Source organism: Pectinophora gossypiella, chromosome 13 (assembly GCF_024362695.1).
Source record: "Pectinophora gossypiella chromosome 13, ilPecGoss1.1, whole genome shotgun sequence".
NCBI lineage: Eukaryota > Metazoa > Arthropoda > Insecta > Lepidoptera > Gelechiidae > Pectinophora > Pectinophora gossypiella.
Window position 1 is genome coordinate 3,269,964 of NC_065416.1, and position 22,131 is coordinate 3,292,094.

The 22,131-nt window shown below is 39.8% G+C and overlaps 1 protein-coding gene across 1 annotated transcript in view; it reads left to right on the top strand.

The window, feature by feature from the left end:
• The window catches only part of LOC126371708 (protein kinase C, brain isozyme), a 264,408-nt gene that overhangs the window by 211,152 nt on the left and 31,125 nt on the right, over nt 1-22,131 (top strand). The window contains exons 2-3 of the mRNA XM_050017028.1: nt 9,307-9,338; nt 9,587-9,669. Of these exons, the coding sequence (XP_049872985.1) occupies nt 9,307-9,338; nt 9,587-9,669 (115 nt within the window). The remainder of the gene's footprint in view (nt 1-9,306; nt 9,339-9,586; nt 9,670-22,131) is intronic.

Below are 22,131 nucleotides of genomic sequence, written 5' to 3' on the forward strand. Positions count from 1 at the left end.
CACATACTTCTCATCAATTAGCCGGAGGTGTGGAGCATACTCCACCACGCTGCTGCGTTACAGAGCTGTTTTACGGCTAATAGCTAAGACCAACGGCGTAACGTACATGTCACGTGAATTATCTTACTTTGAAAAATAAAAAAAACTAAAACAAAAAAATAACTTATTCATGTAAAAAATCGCAACCGTTCGTTCACAATCACCATCCGTTCTGGAGCTATGATGGCGCAGACAGACAGACACACAGACAGAGGGATGAACCTTATAACTGGGTAGCGTAGAGTCGAGGGTTAATAAAGAGATGTCAACCTTCTCATAAAAACCAGACGTCAACAAAAATGGCCTCACGTCTCTGTCCCACATTCATCAAGATACTAGAGCCGAATCTAGATTTGAGAAGAATCTCATTTCCTGCTAGTAATGTCATCTCCTGAACACCTACAGATTACATTTTGTTCCACATTTATTTGTATCAGTAGGTATTAAGCATCAGACGTCATATACTCGGAAGCCTTTTTTAGTTCCTCTCTATCCGAATCTTGTACAAGTTGGGTGTGTGTTAAAGTAAATTGGCTCCATAGTTCGTTCAAAGTCTCTAATCTCGTCTTAAGATACGACTGTGAAATTAGTCGCTCTTTCGGTGATTTTTTAAAGTTTGATCTAGCCTTTTTTATTCTGTCAAATAGGTCGCTTTGAACACAGATACGTGACTCCATCTTAGTTATGTTTAAAAAATATATATCATATTGGGTCAAAGATATTATAAAATGCCTGACTAGTGGAGCAGCGTGATGGAGTATGCTCCATGCCCCCTCCGGTTGATATGTTAGGTGAGATCCTGTGCTCTACAAACGGACGTATATAGGTTCTTAGTGACATCGTAACGAATACTGAGGGGGATGATTCAGACCATGATTCTGAGTTAATATCAAGTGGAATTTAACTTGATATTAACTCCGAATAATGAGCTAAATCACCCCCCTCAGTATTCGCTACGGTGTCACTAACACTTATACATACTTGTATGGCTACCTGCTTGTACGGGGTGTGACATCGTAACCAAAGTTCCAGACGGAAAATTAATGATAAGTGATTTTTAAAGTTATTTTCAGTTCCATACTTTTGCGACGGAAAATTCGACCTGATCCCAATCAACTCAGAATCTGAATCATCCCTCAAAGTTTTCGTTCCAATGTCACTAACATCCTATATAGGCTATGTATGTTATGTAAAATATTTTACCAATCCAAAATAAACTGAACCTACTTACCGCGATAACGTGAATCCACGCGAACCAAGTCACGGACAACAGCTGCCATCTTTCTTGTAACGTTTACAAACTATTGAAAGGAGATCAAATGTAACAAAGGCGAGGAATCGATATTTCTGCATATAGCCGTGCCGTATGCTGTGTAACCCACTAAGGGTCGAACTACACCTGGGGTCTAAAAAGGCCACATTTTTCTATGCAATGCAATTAATCTATGAAAGCAATATTACTCTTTGACATTTGCGTCATATAAAAGTAAGCGCGCAATGCAAACCAATGTCAAATACCAATTTTGCCTTCTTAGATGAATTGCAACAATGTAGCCTCTTTGTTTGCAACAATTGCAACAATGTGGCCCCCTGGGGTTAAAATGGCCACATCGAAGCAATTCATCTAAGAGAGCAATATTGCAATTTGACATTTGCGCATATAAAAGTAGCACTTTCTTATGCTTCTATCCTTTTCTGTCACTCGGAACCATCATTTGCTAGAGCGAGATAAAGAACGGGAGTGCGACCGCAGTCCAACCGACTCGTCATACATAGTCTTCTGACGAGACTCTCTAGGTTCACTTATGTAGACACCCAGTTGCCTGTCCTCATAGAATATAGAATAATACTACATATAGTACGGTAACACTCCGCCCCGCACCTATTCGTATAGGGCGCCTCACCCCCTCTGGGTCTTACTTTAGTCGTAAATGGCCGTAAGCCGCTAAGGAGTAAGGGGAGAGGTTAGATAGGGAGAGAGATAAGGGGAGAGATTAGAGCGTGGACTATCTACCTTACATTTACACGAATACGTTAAGAATGAAATTTTTGTATGGAGCGTACAGAGAGTACTGTTGTTTTAAATTTAATACTGGCCGGCACCGGACATTAGCGAGCAGCGAAAAGCGGCTATCGTCGAAAACGGTTCCATAGCTACCTATACGTTTGATTATATCGCGCCAACTCGTCGATATGTGCGGTTTACTGCATTCGCTCCCGCGTCCGTCGTCGCGTTCACCTTTATTATGAACAGAACCTCAGGGCGAGGCTTTGTACGTCTGTTCGTCTGATTGTATCAGCATCCGGCGGCGTCGTGACGACTGTATGTCGGGATGTGAACTAGCTGTTGTTTCAATATTACATGTACTACTGTGAGGCAAGTGCAGTGGTTTTGGTAGAGATTTTGTCTTACCAATCTAAGAGACTTTATGAACCGCGTCCGTAGCGTCGCGCGTGTTGTTCGTAGTTGCAAAACTACAACATAATATAAACTCACGACTATATCTCAACTGGGGTGAGAGGTACATCCATCGCAAGATGAACTAAGTACCCACACCTCATCCAGCTTTCTGATAGACCAACGTGATAAATGGTGAATCGCATCGCCGACTATAATGGTCGAGCCAACTGTGTTAATAATCTCATCTGGCAGGTTGTAGTAGAAATTATTTACTAATAGTACACCAACTGAATGTCATACTTACCTATGAATAATGCAATAAAAGATTTGATTCTTAATAACTTATTGGTGTAAATCCAGTATCGGGATTACAAAACTACTCAATAAATATTAAGACATCCATATATGTTAACTGATCGAAAACAGGTGGAAGAAAAACATTATAATATACTTACCAAAAATGAAAACAATTCTTGCTAATTAAATTTATTTATTTATAAATAAATAAATAATACACCTGTCTGCCTACCCCGCTAGGGTTAACGGGCGTGAGTACTGTAAGTGCTAGTAAATATCCGTGGAAACCAATCTGTTCCGCGCAGGTAATTAAGGAAACATAATTGAAGTGGCGCCGCCGACGGAACTAAGTTAATTTTATTAATGAGGAAATCGAAGTTATGCTGCTGAAGCCGATGGAACGTTCGAGAGAGCCAGAACGGAATAGATGATAGAGGAAGAGCCACGTAAGTGCAAAACGCGCGCCCTACAAGTATAAGTAAATAGTTCAACTTTCACTCCACTCGTTCGATGCCGCACAGAGTTCCGCGACATTAAAAGGTCGTCTAGTATTATAATCTGCAGGGCAACAAATCAAATATCGACTACCATGCAAGGAGATCCCTCCTTATCACAGGAAAGCTAAAATAATGTTTTAGGTTTACACGGTTATTATCATAATTAAATCACATAATAACGGGTTCTTACCGCGTTTAAATCAGGGATATGAGACTCCCGATATTTCGACACCGTTGCAAGTGCCATGATCACAGGATGACCGCGCGCGGTAAACGCGGTAAGAACCCGTTATTATGTGTTTTAATTAAGCTAAAATATTGTGTACAAAATATAAAATAATTTTGAAGGAGAACCGCTATCGCCGGTTCAACTCCAGTCTCTTTTACTACTACTGCTGCAAACAGATAACTACGATAGCTCTACTGCTTCTCAAATTCCATAGCCATTTTACCGGCAATGAATATTTTTTGTGATAGGCTGCAATTTTGTAGTATTTTTTGATAAATAGCTGATTATACTAAGGTTTATAGCTTTCTTGTGATAAGGAGGGATCCACTTGCATGATCATCATCACCAGCAGCCCATTAATGTCCCCACTGCTGGGGCACGGGCCTTCCCTATGGATAGATAGGGAGATCGGGCCTTAAACCACCACGCGGGCCCAGTGCAGATTGGTGGTTATTAACGACTGCTAATGCAGCCGGGACCAACGGCTTAACGTGCCTGCACGGAGGAGCTCGAGATGAAAACTTTTTTTATTTTTGTGGTCACCCATCCTATGATCGATCTTTGCGAAAGTTGCCTTGCACTTGCATGATAGTCAATATTAAACAAACAAACCCAGTTGGATCTTTCAATTAGGCTACCACGGGTCACTTATTATACCTTTCGGAGCCCAAGCCAACCTCGCCTGCACGCGGTACATCCTGCTATTCAACGAAAGAGGCTCTGGCGACCCACCAACACGCACTGGACCAGCGCGGTGGGCTTATGGTCCAAACCCCCCCCAATATGACCTCAACACATAAAAAACGGCCCCCAGTCCCCGGCAGCCCCGTTGTCCGTGGCTACGGTAGCGGCTACGGTAACGGCGGGGCAGGGGGTGCGAAGAATCTCCGGGCTGGATTCGGCTACCACCAACGACGACTGTACCTGGCAACATACAACACGTGCACACTGAGGACCGACGAGAAGCTTACCGAGTTGGAAGAATCTATCAGCAAGTTACACTGGGATGTCATCGGGTTGTCTGAAGTCCGAAGAAAGGGCGAGGACACGATAACTCTGGGCTCCGGTAACTTGCTGTACTTCCGGGAGGGCGAGCAACTGTCCATGGGTGGTGTCGGGTTTATCGTCCACAAGTCCCTAGTCAACAACGTGTTGACCATCGGTAGTGTTTCGAGCAGGGTAGCGTACCTGGTACTCAGAATATCATCGCGATATTCGCTGACTGTCATCCAGGTATACGCTCCGACCTCGGGACACCATGATGACGAAGTGGAGACTATGTATGAGGAGATTTCTAAAGCCATGCATAGCCATAAAAGCCACTACACGATTGTGATGGGGGACTTTAATGCACAGTTGGGGAAACGTTGCGGTAACGAGCTGAGAGTGGGGCAATTTGGATTTGGGGTCCGGAACACCAGAGGCGGGATGCTTGCGGACTTTATGGAGAAGGAGAACCTCTATATGATGAACTCCTTCTTCAGGAAGCCCGCGACCCGCAAATGGACCTGGATGAGTCCCAGTGGCAGGTATAAAAATGAGATCGATTTTATCATGTCGACGAAAAAGCACATATTCAATGATGTCTCTGTGATCAATGCCGTTAAGACGGGAAGCGATCACCGCATGGTAAGAGGCACATTGAATATCAATATCAAGCTAGAAAGATCGCGACTGATAAAATCCACGCTCCGACCGGCGCCAGCCCAGATCCAAAACCCCGAGCGCTTTCAGCTCGAGCTTCAAAACCGCTTCGAGTACCTTGAGAACTGCGCAGACGTGGACGATATAAACGACCTGATGGTGGATGCTGTCCGTACGGTAGGTTCTAAACACTTTAGAACCCGCCGTACCAAAACGCAGAAACTCTCCGCACACACACTCGAACTCATGGATAAGAGACACGAAATGAGGCTGCAGGACTCAGCGGATGTCTTACGTTATAGACAACTTAATAGACAGATCTCGAAGTCTTTGACGAGCGACCTTCGCCAATTTAATACTAAACGTATTAAAGAGGCTATAGAGCGGAACAAGGGCTCCAAGGTGTTCGCAAAAGATCTGTCTATTGGGCAAAGTCAACTAGCGAGACTGAAAACTGAGGACGGCAGAATCATTTCGTCGACTCCCGAAATCCTGAGGGAGATTGAGAGTTTCTATAGACAGCTATATTCCACGAAAACATCAGGCGAAAGCATGGCGCGAGACCCTCGAGCCAAGCTTACCCGACACTACACTGAAGATATCCCGGACGTCAGCCTGTACGAGATTAGGATGGCCCTCAAACAACTCAAAAACAACAAAGCGGCAGGAGATGACGGAATCACAGCAGAACTATTGAGAGCGGGCGGAACGCCAATACTTAAAGTCCTCCAAAGGCTCTTCAATTCCGTCATATTTCAGGGCAAAACGCCGAGGGCATGGAGCGGAAGCGAGGTGATCTTGTTCTTCAAGAAAGGTGATAAAGCCCTACTGAAGAACTACAGACCTATCTCGCTTCTGAGCCATGTCTACAAGTTGTTTTCGAGGGTCATTACGAATCGTCTCGCTTGCAGGTTTGACGACTTCCAGCCTCCCGAACAAGCCGGTTTCCGAAAAGGCTTTAGCACCATAGACCACATCCATACGCTGCGGCAGGTTATACAGAAGACCGAAGAGTATAATCTGCCACTTTGCTTGGCGTTTGTGGACTATGAGAAAGCCTTTGATTCGATCGAGACCTGGGCTGTGTTGCAGTCTCTTCAGAGGTGCCAAGTGGACCATAGGTACATCGAAGTGCTAAGGGACCTCTACCAAAATACCACTATGTCAGTTCGAGTACAGAACCAGAGCTCTAATCCGATCCAACTGCAGCGAGGAGTGAGACAGGGAGATGTCATCTCTCCGAAACTGTTCACTGCTGCATTGGAGGATATTTTTAAGCTTCTGGACTGGAAAGGATTTGGCATCAACATCAATGGCGAGTACCTGACGCACCTTCGATTTGCCGATGATAAAGTCCTAATGGCTGAGACCCTGGAAGACCTGAACACCATGCTCGAGCATCTCAGTAACGCATCCCAACGAGTGGGTCTTAGCATGAACATGGCAAAGACAAAAATTATGTCCAACGACCATGTCGCACCCACTCCAGTTCAGGTTGGGAACGTTACACTCGAAGTTGTAGACCAGTACATTTACCTAGGACAAATAATCCAGTTAGGTAAGTCCAACTTCGAGAAAGAGATCTCTCGTCGGATCCAACTCGGATGGGCAGCGTTCGGGAAGCTGCGGAATATCTTCTCGTCCAGAATACCTCAGTGTCTCAAGACGAAAGTCTTTGACCAGTGCGTGTTGCCAGTGATGACCTACGGCAGTGAGACGTGGCCGCTTACTATGGGTCTCGTGAGGAGGCTCGGTGTCGCTCAGCGGGCAATGGAGAGAGCTATGCTCGGTATTTCCCTGCTGGATCGAATCAGAAATGAGGAGATCCGCAGGAGAACTAAAGCCACCGACATAGCTCGGAGAATTGCAAAGCTGAAGTGGCAGTGGGCAGGACACATAGCGAGGAGAACCGATGGCCGATGGGGCGGAAAGGTTCTGGAGTGGCGACCACGTGTCGGACGACGCTCAGTGGGTAGGCCCGCTACAAGGTGGACCGACGATCTGGTGAAGGTCGCGGGAAGCCGCTGGATGCGGGCAGCGCAGGACCGATCGTCGTGGAGATCCTTGGGGGAGGCCTATGCCCAGCAGTGGGCGTCATACGGCTGATGATGATGGTCACTTATCTACCGTTCTGTACGTAGTATTTTTCTTTATTCCACGCTGTTACGTAAGCACCATTAAACGTCAGTTATCTACAAGCACCAATACAGTGATCGAGACAGGATGCCCCTCAGATTGTATCACCGAGCGATGCAATTAGCTCGCGGCTGTATTGCACCTGCAACTGACTCGACCCTACATTGCCTCTCCAGATTAATGAGAGATGCAAGTCTATGTAGTGTTTAGTCAAGTAGGGATGTAAATTGAACTATTAAGACAGCATCACGCCTGTATACCCGAAGGGGTAGGCAGAGTTGTATAGTATATACACTTTGGTCACAATAGATTAGGTCGCAGCGACCATTCGGGCTGCATCAGTTCGAGCCCTCTCAAACTCAAAATAGTATACACCCTTACCTCGCCAGCTGTGTTCCATCTCATCTCAGGCCTTTGCATCTTTATCAGATGATTCAAACGTTTCTGTGGCTGTTTAAAATGACTGTAAAGTCCGATTCGAGAGCGACAGTAGCGGCCGCACGACTGGCATTGTAGTTGAGGGTTATTAGATGGTACAGGTGGTTAATCGGCCCTCTCAAGAATGTAATAGGAGGCGAGGCGAGGTATCTATGATCCAAACATGAATTCAAATTCATAAAATAGAATTCGAGCCGGGATTCGAACCCTTCAATCAATCAATCAATCAATAATACTTTATTGCACAACGACATATACAAAGGACATAAACATACGAATAAAAACATAAGTACAATAGGCGGCCTTATTGCTAAATAGCAATTTCTGCCAGGCAACCTTAGGGTGAAAGAAGTTAATGCATTGGAGCACGGGCTGGTGCAATAAACATATAATGACACGAACAATAATAAAAAGAAAAATAAAATAAGAAAATAGTAATAATAAATAATATATATATAATAATAAAATATATAAGCATATATATATAATAATGAAATATATATATATATAATAATAATATATATATATACATACATACACACATATACATACATACAAATAGCCTATACAATATAATAATACATATAAGGAGAATAAGAAAAAAACACTTCCAAGTTATGCCTGCAGGAAGAGCGCCTTCTCCGAACCCTTTCTCCGAACAGGGCTACCACAGATTTTGCACACGATTATGATAATCGACAGAGACTGCGTGTTAAAAATGTAATGATATGTCAATTCCGTATATTTTTAACACTGTGACACACAGTGTATAAATCGTCCAACTATTTGACTCTCTGTGTGATTAACAGGTCACGTGCCGACCGCATCTATCTACTCGTTGAACCTCGTAACATACTGGGACGTAATCTCTCGGATTGATTCGTACAAACTTACTTTCATCCCCTTTTGTACGACTCAGCAGGAAAAGATGTAAAAGGGAAATAGCGCCGTGTGATAGAGTGCCCGTTTTGAAAGAACTATGTTTGCATAGAACTGAATAGAACGCTGTTTATCTGGTTGTCTGCAAATACTGTATGAGGAACGGTCTGTGTCCTGTGGGACGTTTATAGGCTATTTATGTGTGTATTATAGATTCATAATTCGTTTCTATTATATTTTGTATATTATAATAATGCAAATCAAATCAAATGTACTTTATTGAACAGAACTTAATTTTAACAATTAGACTTTACACATGGATACTTCATAACTTGGGTAACCTTATTGCTCTAGAGCAATTTCTTCCAGGCAATCACTACTTAAACATTAAATTTACTAGACTTGGATGTAGAATGGTGCAACAAGAAAAAAATAGAAGTAAAAACTACAGTTAATATAATAAATACACATAGTGGACACAGATTTTTTAATTATATTATTCTAATAAGTATATTTTTTGCAACAAAGAACAACTTTTTGATAAATACGAGTGCTATAGTAAGATGAATTTATGTTACATCAAATATAAAAGACGGTGTACATTGTAGGTGATCGTAGCGCTACGTCTGTTACGCCGTAGTAGCAAAGCTATATTTTATTAATGCTACGCCGTAGTTCGCGAAACATTACAATTTTCAACAAACTATTTATGATGTTGTTAACATATTTTTATTTTATTGTTTCAGGGGTTTCGGCAAACAAGGCTTCCAATGTCAAGGTGAGATATAAAAGCTTATACCTAATTATATATTGTCTCTTTAAAACACCAGGCAATGATGCCTTAAGATAAAAAAAGAAAAAAATCACAAATAATTTTTTTTCATATGAACTTAAAATTCAGTAAATGGCAATAGTCTCGTCCCATATCACATGGCACTTAATCGTAGCTGGCGACAAGTGCCTACCGCTCTGCCTACTCCTTCGAGAATATAGGCGTGATGCTAAAATGGTACAATCTACTTCCAGTATGCAGTTTCGTGGTCCACAAGCGATGCCACGAGTACGTCACATTCACGTGCCCCGGCGCAGACAAGGGAGCCGACTCCGACGTAAGTTACTATTTACCCTACTATTAATTATATCAGGTGAGCGTCAGGATGGCCGGTCACTTGACGTATTTAAAGTTGTAATGTTACTCAAGCATTGCTTCCCTATTATATAGTGCCTAGCACTAGACATTTGCTTTCATCGTATTTTTTTTTTATTAAATGTCAAGTTACGGTCTGGTATGAGTACGTACCTAATTCAAATTCTAACTAGTCTATATTATGTAATGTATGCATTTTTTTAAGAACCTAGTGGTTGAGCGTTGGGCTCACGAACCGGAGGTCCCGGGTTCGAATCCCGGTGGGCAAATATCACAAAAATTACTTTGTGTAGTTTGGTTAGGACATTACAGGTTGATCACCACCTGATTATCCGAAAGTAAGATGATCCGTACTTTAGAAGGCACGTTAAGCTATTGGTCCCGATTACTACTTACTGACGTAAGTATGTAGTCGTTACATGAGCCATTTCATAGGCTTTTGGCGGCTCAATAATAACCCTGACACCAGGGTTGATGAGCTTGGTATTCCACCTCACAACCCATACGATAAGAAGATCCTGATCAAGATGGCCGGTCGCATTCAAATGTTAAATACGCCGAGTTGTCGGCCATTCTGACGCTCACGGCAATAGCCGATTTTGCCGAACAAAACTTAGTTTTATTTTATTCTGACAGCTTTAAAAAATTATATTGTCCTTCATTTACGACGAGTGCAAGACCGAGATAGAGATAGTTTTAAAACTTTTATACTAAATTAAAATGATTTTGATATTTGCCACAATCAACACCTAAGTATACTCAACTGAATAGTCACCATAATTGGACCACCGAGTTCAAATGTCGTTTCTTTTTTCAAACGATGTGAAGAAAAATAATAATAATAATAATAAAAAAGTTTATTCAGGTAAAATCTTAAGTGTACTGGCAATTAATAATTAAATAATCCGTGCGATTTTCAGCAACTGGGCCTGTTACCAATAATTAATCTTGCCAAAACACTTTCGATTTTACCACGGTAAATAATCATTATACATGTTTAAGAATTTGCCAGACAAGCAAAGATTATTCATATTGTTTGACAATTGGATTCAACGGAGGAAAAATCCATTTTTTTTTAGAGTTGCCGTACTATACGCAGTATTAGTCCTTATTCTATGGTTGTGTTCAACTTTCCCTAAGAACGAGTATGCTATGCTATAAAAACAAAAAGCATTAATTGGATTCATTAACGCTTGGCTGTCGAATTCTTATTCAACACTCGTTTATTTTTTGTGGGAAGACCGTTCTGTTTTAATTCCCATTTTGTCCAACACCAGCGAAATTACCGCCGCAGCTGAAATGGTTTTGTAGGATTAAATGGATCCAAATGAACGGTGGATTGGTACGAGGAAGGTGCTGCGGAGAAAAGGGACATAAATATATATAAAATATGTATTTAATTAAGACACCAATAAGATTTCCAAATAATACACCTAAAAGATCTCTCTTAGAGATAAGTCCTCCCTTGTAAACGTCCATTTCATGTTTGTGATGTAACTAAGTATATATAAAGTGTTATGTTTAAAGCATGGTCCAAAACAAAGGGTGCAATATACAAGTGGTAGTTACTCAGTTTTATTGACAAATCTAATAAAAAATCACTTTATATTGTCTTTTAGATGACGTCGTCTTTCGTCTTCTAATCTTCTAAAACGACGACGTATATATCTGTATCTGCAAACTTCTTATTTATTTCAATATAATTTACCGAAATTTAGTGTTTGTAAAATCGTGTGACAGAAGCGTTGGTACTTAGTTCATTTTGCGATCGATTTAACTCTGACTAGCCCAATGAAGAATAGCTCTGTATATGTATACAGGGTGTTAGTGACATCGTAATACTGAGGAAGATGATTCAGACCATCAGTCTGAGTCAAGTGAAATTTTCCGTCGAACGAATATTGAACAGGATGATTCAGACCATGATTCTGAGTTGAGATGAAGTGGAATTTCCTGTCGAAAAATGTATGAACATATTAGTGTTTTTTTTTAAATTATTTTCAGTTACTTTTGTGACGGAAAATTCCACTTGATAAACTCAGAGTCATAGTCTGAATCAATCATCCCTCAAAGTTTTCGTTACGATGTCACTAACACCGGTATACGTACCTACCACTGCGGAGCAAATCTTCAAATAACACTCTAGAGTAGAATGAAAGGGACCGAATATTTTGTCGTGGTAAATATAAAACTAAACATTTTCCAGTAAGAAGAAATGGTGGAACGTACAAAGTCAGGTATAAAGAACGATCCTTACGGCGCAATTGTATATCGTACGGATGCGAATATTTCATGCTATTTCAGAGTAATGTTACTAGGAATATTATGTCAAAGTAATTTCACTGAAAACATTTTAATCTCGGCTGCCAACTGAAAATATACATTTTATTACTACCTAAAACACTAAATTTCTTATCACCCTTCGTGTTATACATTAACACATTCAGTTATCGGTTTAATCTTAATATTATGTACGTATTCAATTTCGAGCAACTAATCAGTTGTGAAAATGTCGCATAAATTATGAGTTTATTTATTGAACATGTTATTTTCTCTTGGTGAATTATGATAATTTTATTCATTCTACGAAATACGAATGAAGAAAGAATTTGTGATAGAAATTAACATAATATGCGAGTATTTTATGCCAATGTTTCGTAGTCGCACGAGTCTATTGTCTCATAAGTCTGGAAGCATATGCACGAAAAAAAATTTAAGAAGGAAGGTCGTAGGACGTCGTTTCTGTAAAAAACCGGAACTGTGAATAATTTTAGGTTAAGTAAGAGGACTCCAGGATATACCGATTAAATGTCAAGTTACGGTGTGGTAAGAGTACGTAATTCAAATTCAAAATATTTATTTCGGAAACTAGTCTATATTATGTAATGTATGCATTTTTTAAGAACGCCTCCGTAGTTCAGCGGTACGGCCTCCGTGGTCCAGTGGTTGAGCGTTAGACTCACGATCCGGATCTCCCGGGTTCGAATCCCGGTGGGCAAATATCACAAAAATTACTTTATGATCCCTAGTTTGATTAGGACATTACATGCTGATCACCTGATTGTCCGAAAGTAAGATGATCTGTGCTTCGGAAGGCACGTTAAGCCGTCGGTCCCGGTTACTACTTACTGATGGAAGTAAGTAGTCGTTACATGAGTCATGTCAGGGGCCTTTGGCGGCTCAATAGTAACCCTGACACTAGAGTTGATGAGGTTGCTACTCCACCTCTCAACCCACATTTTTCTCGCAGCTGCTTTTCCTCGGCTATACGGGTTGTGTGGCACTGCAGTAGTTTTAGGCGAATGAGACGTTCGACAATAAATACAGGGTGTTAAAAACTTTAAGGGGTGACTGAGGCCATGATTCTGAGATGATATCGAGTGGAATTTTCCGTCGCAAAAGTATGGAACTGAAAATAATTAAAAAAACACAAAAATTTTCATGAATATTCAGACTGAAAATTCCACTTGATATCAACTCAGAATCATGGTCTGAACCATCCCCCTCGGTATTCGTTACGGTGTCACTAAAACCCATACCTACTTGTATGGCTACCGTATGTACTTGTGCGGGGTGTGAGTGACATCGTAACGAATACTGAGGGGGATGATTCAGCTGATTATTCTGAGTTAATATCAAGTGGAATTTTCCATTGCAAAAGTATAGAATTGAAAATAATTTAAAAAAAAACTAAAAAAAAACATGAATTTTGCGACGAAAAATTCCACTTGATATTAACTCAGAATCATGGTCTGAATCATCCCCCTGAGTATTCGTTACGATGTCACTAACATCCTGTATATTGATGTTAAATAGTCTATTTTAACTTTGTTACCAACTAAAATGTGTTTGAGTTTGAGTTTCATACATAAAATAAACAGACTAAATACATCCTGCTGGCCAAAGCACACCCCGGACACATCATACAAACAACCTCGTTTTACACAGACACTACACATTGACGTTATCGTACACGCGCATCTGTGTGTGTGACGTCTGACACCATACGAAGTCTAAACTATGTTCGATGGGGGGTGAGGTAAACCTAGCTCAGCCGCTGGTGGACAGCGGAGAGTTGCCATTCTATACGTGGTATTATTTCTTATTCTATGGCACAGGCTCCTTTATCAACCGGAGGGGTATGAAGCATACTTCACCACGGTGATCATCAAATCTAAATGATTTTCCTACCATAATGCACCGGTGCGTTCATTCAAATACCCAGTCCTACAATATTACAACGAGGAATTATTGATTGATCAACGAGTTATTGTCGAAATGAATGTAAAGCGAGCAGAAACTTCGCGGCAATTTGAAATGCAAATTAAACATAAAATGTAACGACGATAAATCAAATATTTATTTTTTATTACATTTTATGATATGTAAATAGTTTTCATTTTAACGAATGAATCTGTCTCCACTCTTATTTTCCAACAAAAATAAAACCGCGATTACACTAGGGGCCACGCTCACTTTGCACTACGGGCCTGGAAATCGTGTAGTGTAATACACCTTCAATCCGATACGACTGGATTCAATAAAGTTTCCAATACTTGTATAAAATATTTAAATTCGATAGGTATATCGTGTCAATAAATTTTGCAATATCTTCCCTCGGGGTCTTTCATATAAATCAATAGATAAAGGATACTGCAATCTTGATACTTAGAGTAGGTGGATTTTAATATCATCGGAGATTACATTTATATAAAAATAAAATATATTAATGTAACAGGGCTCGTAGTAATATTCTGTACCTTCAACTTATTACTTATTACATACTTATATTTAGAGGTAATAAATAATCCGAGCAGGTAAAACGACAAATAGCACACGTGTGGTGCCTAGAAGTTATAATAATAAACCTATCTACCTATAGGTAGGTATATATATATATATATATATATATATATATATATATATATATATATATATATATATATATATGTGTGTGTATCGTCTTCCATAGCTCCAGTATCCCGGTCTAATAACCCCCAACCTAATAGCCCAAATCCCTTTGTTACCATAATCAACCGGGGTTTGTCTTTGGGTGCACTCGTTGGTTGGTGTACCGTCGCCTTTAGAATAAAAAGGCCCCTACGTGTTGGCACGCACACTTTCCAAAAGTCCGGGAATCAATAGAAATACTCATTATATGCCTTTGAAAAGGATACATTAATTGATGGACGTACATAGAAGTTCCATAAAAGTTACAATTTAGGTATATTATAGCATACTCCCGCGATATGGAAAGAACATTACTTTATGAGTTTTGAGAGAGAAATTCATGTTTTGGGTTATAGATAATTCATATCACGTGGATTTGTGCCCAGTAAATGGTAATATAGGCTTGCCCCCTATTATATTATGATTTAAACATAGTCGGTAAGTACTGGGTTGGATGTATTTACTATACACCTCTGCCTACCCCTTTGGGTGTGCATGCGTAGTGTTGTGCTATGTTATTATAAAAAAATACTGATATGGAAACTGTAGGTATGTGCTGCGTTCCGGTACAGTCATGATTTATGGTCAAATAAAATACCTGATATCTATAGCACCCGAATTATTACATAAACAATTTAAATATAATGATGATTTTTATATCTATATAAAATCTTATTATATTTTAACAATATTGTATCAATTTGTGTTTCATAAGGCACCAACAAATTTGATAAGTTAAAAGTGTCTTTGTATCACTTAAACGCTTAAACTATTACGAACTTAAAAGTGCGTAATCTTTTCGGAATCTATCTTGCATTTTCAAATACCCATCGAAGAATAACGATTATCAATATTGAAAGTAACTAACACTCTCTATGGTGACGTCTTCTGTCTAAAACGATTTTCTCGAAAACTTCAAATTTGAATGTAATGTTGTGATGTAATGCCATGTAATGTTTAAATAATTTAATGAGAGATGATGATGATGAATGGATGTATGAAGAAATAAAATGTAAGACATGGGTTTACTCGTATTTATTAATTACTAAGAAAACCAAAGTTACACAAAAATATAAATAGGTATTTGGAACTTTTAAATCCTAAGGGTACATTCCAGGTATTCAAGGCCACTGGTCATTCGTTAAGCATTAAAAAAAATAATATGAAAAGTGTCATAAAAACCTCCCTAGCTTGTTTGATAGCGACGGCAGAAAGGAAGCTAAGCCGACCAGGAGCAGCTACCAATAAGCTGTACAGAACAGCTGTACAAAACACCCGTACTGAACACTCGTACAGCCCGTATAAAACACCTTCACAAAACAGCCATCACAAAACAGCCATCCCAAAACAGCCATCATGAAACACCATCACAAAACAGCCATCACAAAACAAAAAAATTACAACGAATGACCAGCCGATCCTCGAGCAAAAGACCGACGACCGGGGGCGTACCCTGAACCTTTGGACCTCAGTAATCGGGCGCCATGTAATGTTTTAAAATTTAAAGATGAAAAGATGATTGGAACACCTACGTATTTATGAGAATTTGAATGCTCATAAATACGTAGGTGTTCCAATTTCAAACAAACACAAGTACCTACATCATTAAAAATACTTCGTTAGATGACGTCATTAACTGTATAACAACGCCATCATATTTGACAAGCCTGCGCACAAAGTGGTCCCGTAATTATCGTAATAATATTAAATACCGTAATGGCGCGGTACCGTCATTACTGCTGCGTGATAGTGTAAAGGTGGTGGTACGGTAACCGAAAGCCGGGACTTAAATACACTGGCCTGGTAGACTAAGTACTACACTTTTTAAATCAAATCAATTTATTTGCGAGAACACATAAATATACAAAAATGTAAAAATAATTTACCTAACAATCAGTGCTGTGATGCCTTCAGCCTGGACGTACACCTGCAGTACAAATATTAAAAAATAAATTGGTACATTGAAAAGAAGATTTCGTTATTGAGAATTAAGCAAAATTAGAGGTTTAATTATTACAAAACTTAATTATTTTTGTATTTAAAATATTCATTCAAATTATACTAACACTTATTCATAAGCTATTTCGTTAGGTTAACATACATACATACATAAACTCACGCCCGTAATCCCTAATGGGGTGGGCAGAGCCACAAGAAATCAAAGACAACTTGCAGCCACTGTTGATACGATGTCGTAAGCTGGATATGATGAACCTTATGGTGATAAGGGATCAGCCTATCGCCCATAACATTAGTCCATCATGTTAGAGGATACTCCCTCTGTCGGTTTTTACGACATGCCCGGGAAGACAAGCAGCTGAACGTGTTCTATGTTTTTTATTTGCTCCCAGAACAGCATAGAAGCAGCAATTTAAAAAAGTAATCATTAATTAATTTTAAAGTAATTTCCCTCACATCGCATCACAATGGCCGTAGCCTTACAAAAACTCTTTTATAGCGCAGCAGCTTTGCATGTAATGTCATTAACTCGCACAGTTTACAATATAAAACAAATTAATCGGCCGTTTGAGGGAAATTTCATTTAAATAACTAACGAACTCGCGTATTCTTTCTGATGTCATTTATTTGTAGCCAAAGTTGAATACCAATTGTTATCGATTGAAAATTAATAATTCGTACGTGGCCACACCCCGGACGCTTCATAAAAACAACCTCGTTTTACACATACACCACACATTGACGTTATCGTACACGCGCGTCCGTGTGTGTGACGTCTGATACCATACGATTCAAGTCTAAACTATGTTCGAGGGGTGAGGTAAACCTAGCTCAACCGCTGGTGGGGAGCGGAGAGTTGCCGTTCTATACGTAGTATTATTGCTTATTCTATAACGTGGTGATCGTATGCCGCTATACGGTGTCAGAGGGAGAGCGCACGGGCTGTGTATTGCTCGCACTAAGGTGTTAGACGATGGTAAGAATGTTGGGTTTAGTCGGAAACTTTTGTTACTCGTATGTGTTGCTGTTAAGTATTATAAACCTACAGGATGTTAGTGACATCGTAACGAAAACTGAGGGATGATTCAAGCCATGATTCTGAGTTGATATCAAGTGGAATTTTCCGTCGCAAAAGTAATTATAAAACAACAAAAATTTTCATGAATTTTCCGACAGGAAATTCCACTTAATATCAACTCAGAATCATGGTCTGAATCATCCCCCTCAGTATTCGTTACAGTGTCACTAAGACCCATACCTACTTCTGCGGCTACCTGTATGTACGGTCACGAACATTAATATGTATACACTTTGGTACCATGTCACATTAACTTTTTTGACAAATTGAACTGTTAAATCTCACTAAATGTCAAATGTGTTAGTGCGACAGAGTCCTAAAGTGGGTACATTATATTGCTTATGACTGTACTGGCACGGGGTGTAAGTGACATTGTAACGAATATACAGTATCCCATCAACCTCAAATGGGATCTCGTCATATTATGCTTTGTGATTGATCACACCTGCATTCCCTACCTATAATCCAAACATACAAGTAGGTACAAGTCTTTTATACAATAACATAGCCAGATGTATACAACAGATAAGCATACACAGGTTGTTCATGTATTATTTATATACCCGTAACAACCAAACCGAATTGAAATAGCCAATGTTCAGTTTGCTTGGTTCGTTTTGGGGTTTGAAATTGCTCTAGTTTATTGGAGCGTTGTCGGTCTCGTAGTGTTTATACATCGGCTATTCGGCCCGGCAGGGCCCGCGATTTATTCGACACAGCTTAAAATTTTCAGCGGGGGTTTTAATTATTATAACGATGAAAACGGTTAATTGGAATGTTGCCAGTTTTTGAATTAACACATAGTGTCACCGAACGAAGTAAATGCTCCTTTGGCCAAAACTCTACGGTCCAGTCCTTGAAAAAGAAACACTTAATGGCGGACATTTTTAAGAAGAATAGAAGACAGTTGACGATCGGAAGCGAACAGGATTGGTCATGGTTAAACTGCAGATATTTAATGATAGTTAGTTATTTTATATATTATTATTGGTAATTGGTAGATCATCATCACCAGCCCATTAACGTCCCCACTGCTGGGGCACGGGCCTTCTCTATGGATGGATAGGGAGATCGGGCCTTAAACCACCACGCGGGCCCAGTGCGGATTGGTGGTTATTAACGACTGCTAATGCAGCCGGGACCAACGGCTTAACGTGTCTTCCGAAGCACGGAGGAGCTCGAGATGAAAACTTTAATTGGTAGATAATCCAAACAAATTTACGTGTATAATGCATGTTGGATGTCAATTTTAATGTGTATGAACTAATATGTTTTTTCTTTGAAATACATACGAAAACATAATTGGCGAGGAGTAGGTGAACTATACACCTACCCCTTAAATTACGTAGTAACTATTACCTAATCTTGTTATTACCTAACCTAACCTTTACCGGGGATACGGGTGTGATTCCATGTTATGTTGTTTTTAATGGGGCTGATAGAAAAAATGCCAAAACGCTTCCGAAAAGCGATGATAGAGTTTTAAGCAGAGCCGTGCAGCCGTGGTAGCCCAGTCGGTAGAACGCTTGCCTCTCACTTTGAGGTTGCAGGTTCGAATCCAGCACAGGCCTAAACCAATGATTGTCGAATTTGTTTTCAAATTGTAAATGCGAGGGAAACAAGACAGTCCGCGACCTGTGGCCATTTTCCGTTAAGAGTATTTAGACTAAATTGAGGCACAAAGGGGGTGAGGTAATTTTAGCTCGGTACCTGATACAAAATGGGTGCGGGGCGAGGAATTTCCTTTCTATATGTAGTATTATTCTTTATTCAATTTCAGTAATAGGCAGGTTAGTTGAGCCCCACATCGGGTCCACATTTCGTATAGGCCTTATGTATAAGCCCGTATGTTTCCCTCACATGTTATCAACCCGTATTCAATGTTTCGACAGTTCCAATTATTGAAATCGAACAACGCAATTCATTTGGAAATGATTTCAAAACAAAGCATACCTAACGAGAAGTTGGCGACCCACGTCGTTGAAGCAGAAAACGAAATGTTTTTTGTTGTTTAAGTAGTTTTGTTATCTGCGTTCGTACATAATTTAGAATTTCTACACCGGCATTATATACGGATCTGGATCAACTGGCTCCAGCCAAATAGTTAATGCCATCTGCGGCAAATCTACAATTAGTCACGCCAAAAGAAAAAGCATATACTGGTGAAACTTTCACAGATACCTTCTACTTTCTTTTACTGGGAAAACTACTTTCAGACATATGTCATCGTCTTATAGTGAAAACGACGGAAGCAGTAAGCTTTGTATTATCAACAACCCACGAATTATGGCTTTGACATCGACAAGGGCGGAGGATCCAATCATGACTTTTATTTTTAAGAGCCAGCCCTGTGCCGAAATTTTTTTCGCAGCTTCTTTTCCCCGGTTACACAGGTTGTGAGAAGCTGCAGTAGTTCTAGTCGGATGAGACATTCGTTATGTAAAAATTGACGATTCGAAGTGTAACTATGTTACCTACTGAATAAATTGTTAATTTGAGCACCTTATTGAACTTAACTTTGCAATAGACAAGTTAGTTTCGATCCAGATAAAAATATCTCAATAGTCAAAATTTTTACTCGAATTGAAATTAATGGAAACACATCGGGTTTTGTAGAAGAGAATCACATCATAATATGATTCTCCAAAAGGGCGCTTACGTGGGTTTCACTGTAAGGCGACTATATGTAAAAGTCGTTTTTCACGTATAAGTTATAAAGGTCATATTCCTATTCCTCGTGTGGCGTCCTACGCCAAGTCACAGTCCAAGCAAAAGGCAGTAAAATACACCAACGCAATGCCCTTTGATATTTCAACTACTTCGCACTGTATAGACCTCCCTGTTTCACTTGCTGAATTGCTAATTTCAAGTGTAAACACAAGAGAACGTGTCTTATCACAGTCTGTAGAATATGTTCTCGGTTATTTGTTCAAATGTGTTTATCATAATTAAAATGCGCGCACGGATTTGCGTTTGAATACATAGGTACGTATTGTTGAGTGTTCTTTTTTTTTTTGTGACTTATTGTAGATTTGCCGCAGATGGCATTAACTACTTGGCCGGACAAATGGGGAGCGCTGAAGGCTCTCACCCGGTGTTGAGTGTTCCTTATGCCTCCTTCGATAATAAGAGAAAATTTGGAAGTATACGATCATATATTGACTAATTATTATGTCGTTGTGGTTCCTTCCTGTATTGGGAGAGGTTAAAATCATGAAAACCCCCAATAGGCTAGTTTCCAACTAGTCAAATCAGTTACTTGTTACTAAACGTCAAAACACGAAATAATTATGGAATTTTTATGAAAAAGCACACTGTGACGTCATAGAAAACAAATTAAATGTCGGACTTATTATTACGTTTTTCTTGATTAAAATTCATAATATAAGTTAAATAGAAAAAAAGAAAATGTTTTTCGTTAGCTTAGATCTGTCTTCATTTAGTAATCAGAAGGGGAGTGGGTGTATATAGGTACTATAAACTTCTACCTACCTCTTCGAGGATACAGGCTTACGACTATATCCCAATTAGGGTAGCCAAAGGTACATCCATCGCAAGATGAAACTAAGAACCTCACCGAGCTTTATGTTAGACCAACGTGAGGGTGGGCCGTATGGCCGTCTATAATGGTCGCCAACTGTTGTAGTGAAAATGGTGTTGTTAACTTCAATAGATAGAAAGTTACATTGTGGGTACTCTCGGACGACGCCACGACCCGAGGTTCGCGCCCAACTGGGCACCCTCAGGCATGTTGTCTTAAACGTTGTACCAGGTGAGAACCTTCAGCGCTCCCCATTTGTCCGGCCGACAAATCTACAATAAGTCACGTCAAAAAAAATCTGTGGAGTACTTTAGAAAGGGTCACAAAGACATCGTTTGTCGGTATATGTGCTTAATATGTTTGAGTTTCCCTTTTTGTGCCTTTGGGCACTCGACATCGGACCCTAATGTACCCTGTATAACTCTGTAACCTTTTAAAGAGTAAATATTTAACAAAAACACTCCAGCTGGAGGGAGATATCACTGAATATGCAAAGTGAATATGAAATATTCAAAATGTAGTTTTACTTCAAGAAATTGTAAGAAAAATACATTCTGCGGAATGTAACAGTATTTTCATTGTACACATTTGCCTCCAGTGGAAGTATGCTGCTCATTGTTAGAGACCCAGTAACTTCTGAAACATAAACATTTGAAGAATTTTTGCACTATACTACTCACCCGTGCTTAGGAAACTCACAAAGATAAATGAAATAGAAATAATTCTGACTCGGACGGGACTTGAACCCGCTCTTGTTAAGCCGGGACGAGCGTAACCATTACACCACCCGGTTCTCATTTTATTGTAAAAAACATCTAGAATCTTTAATTACAAGATGTTGCTATGAACGTAGCCTCTATGCTTGACTGGGAGGAATAAGATAATAAAGAATACGT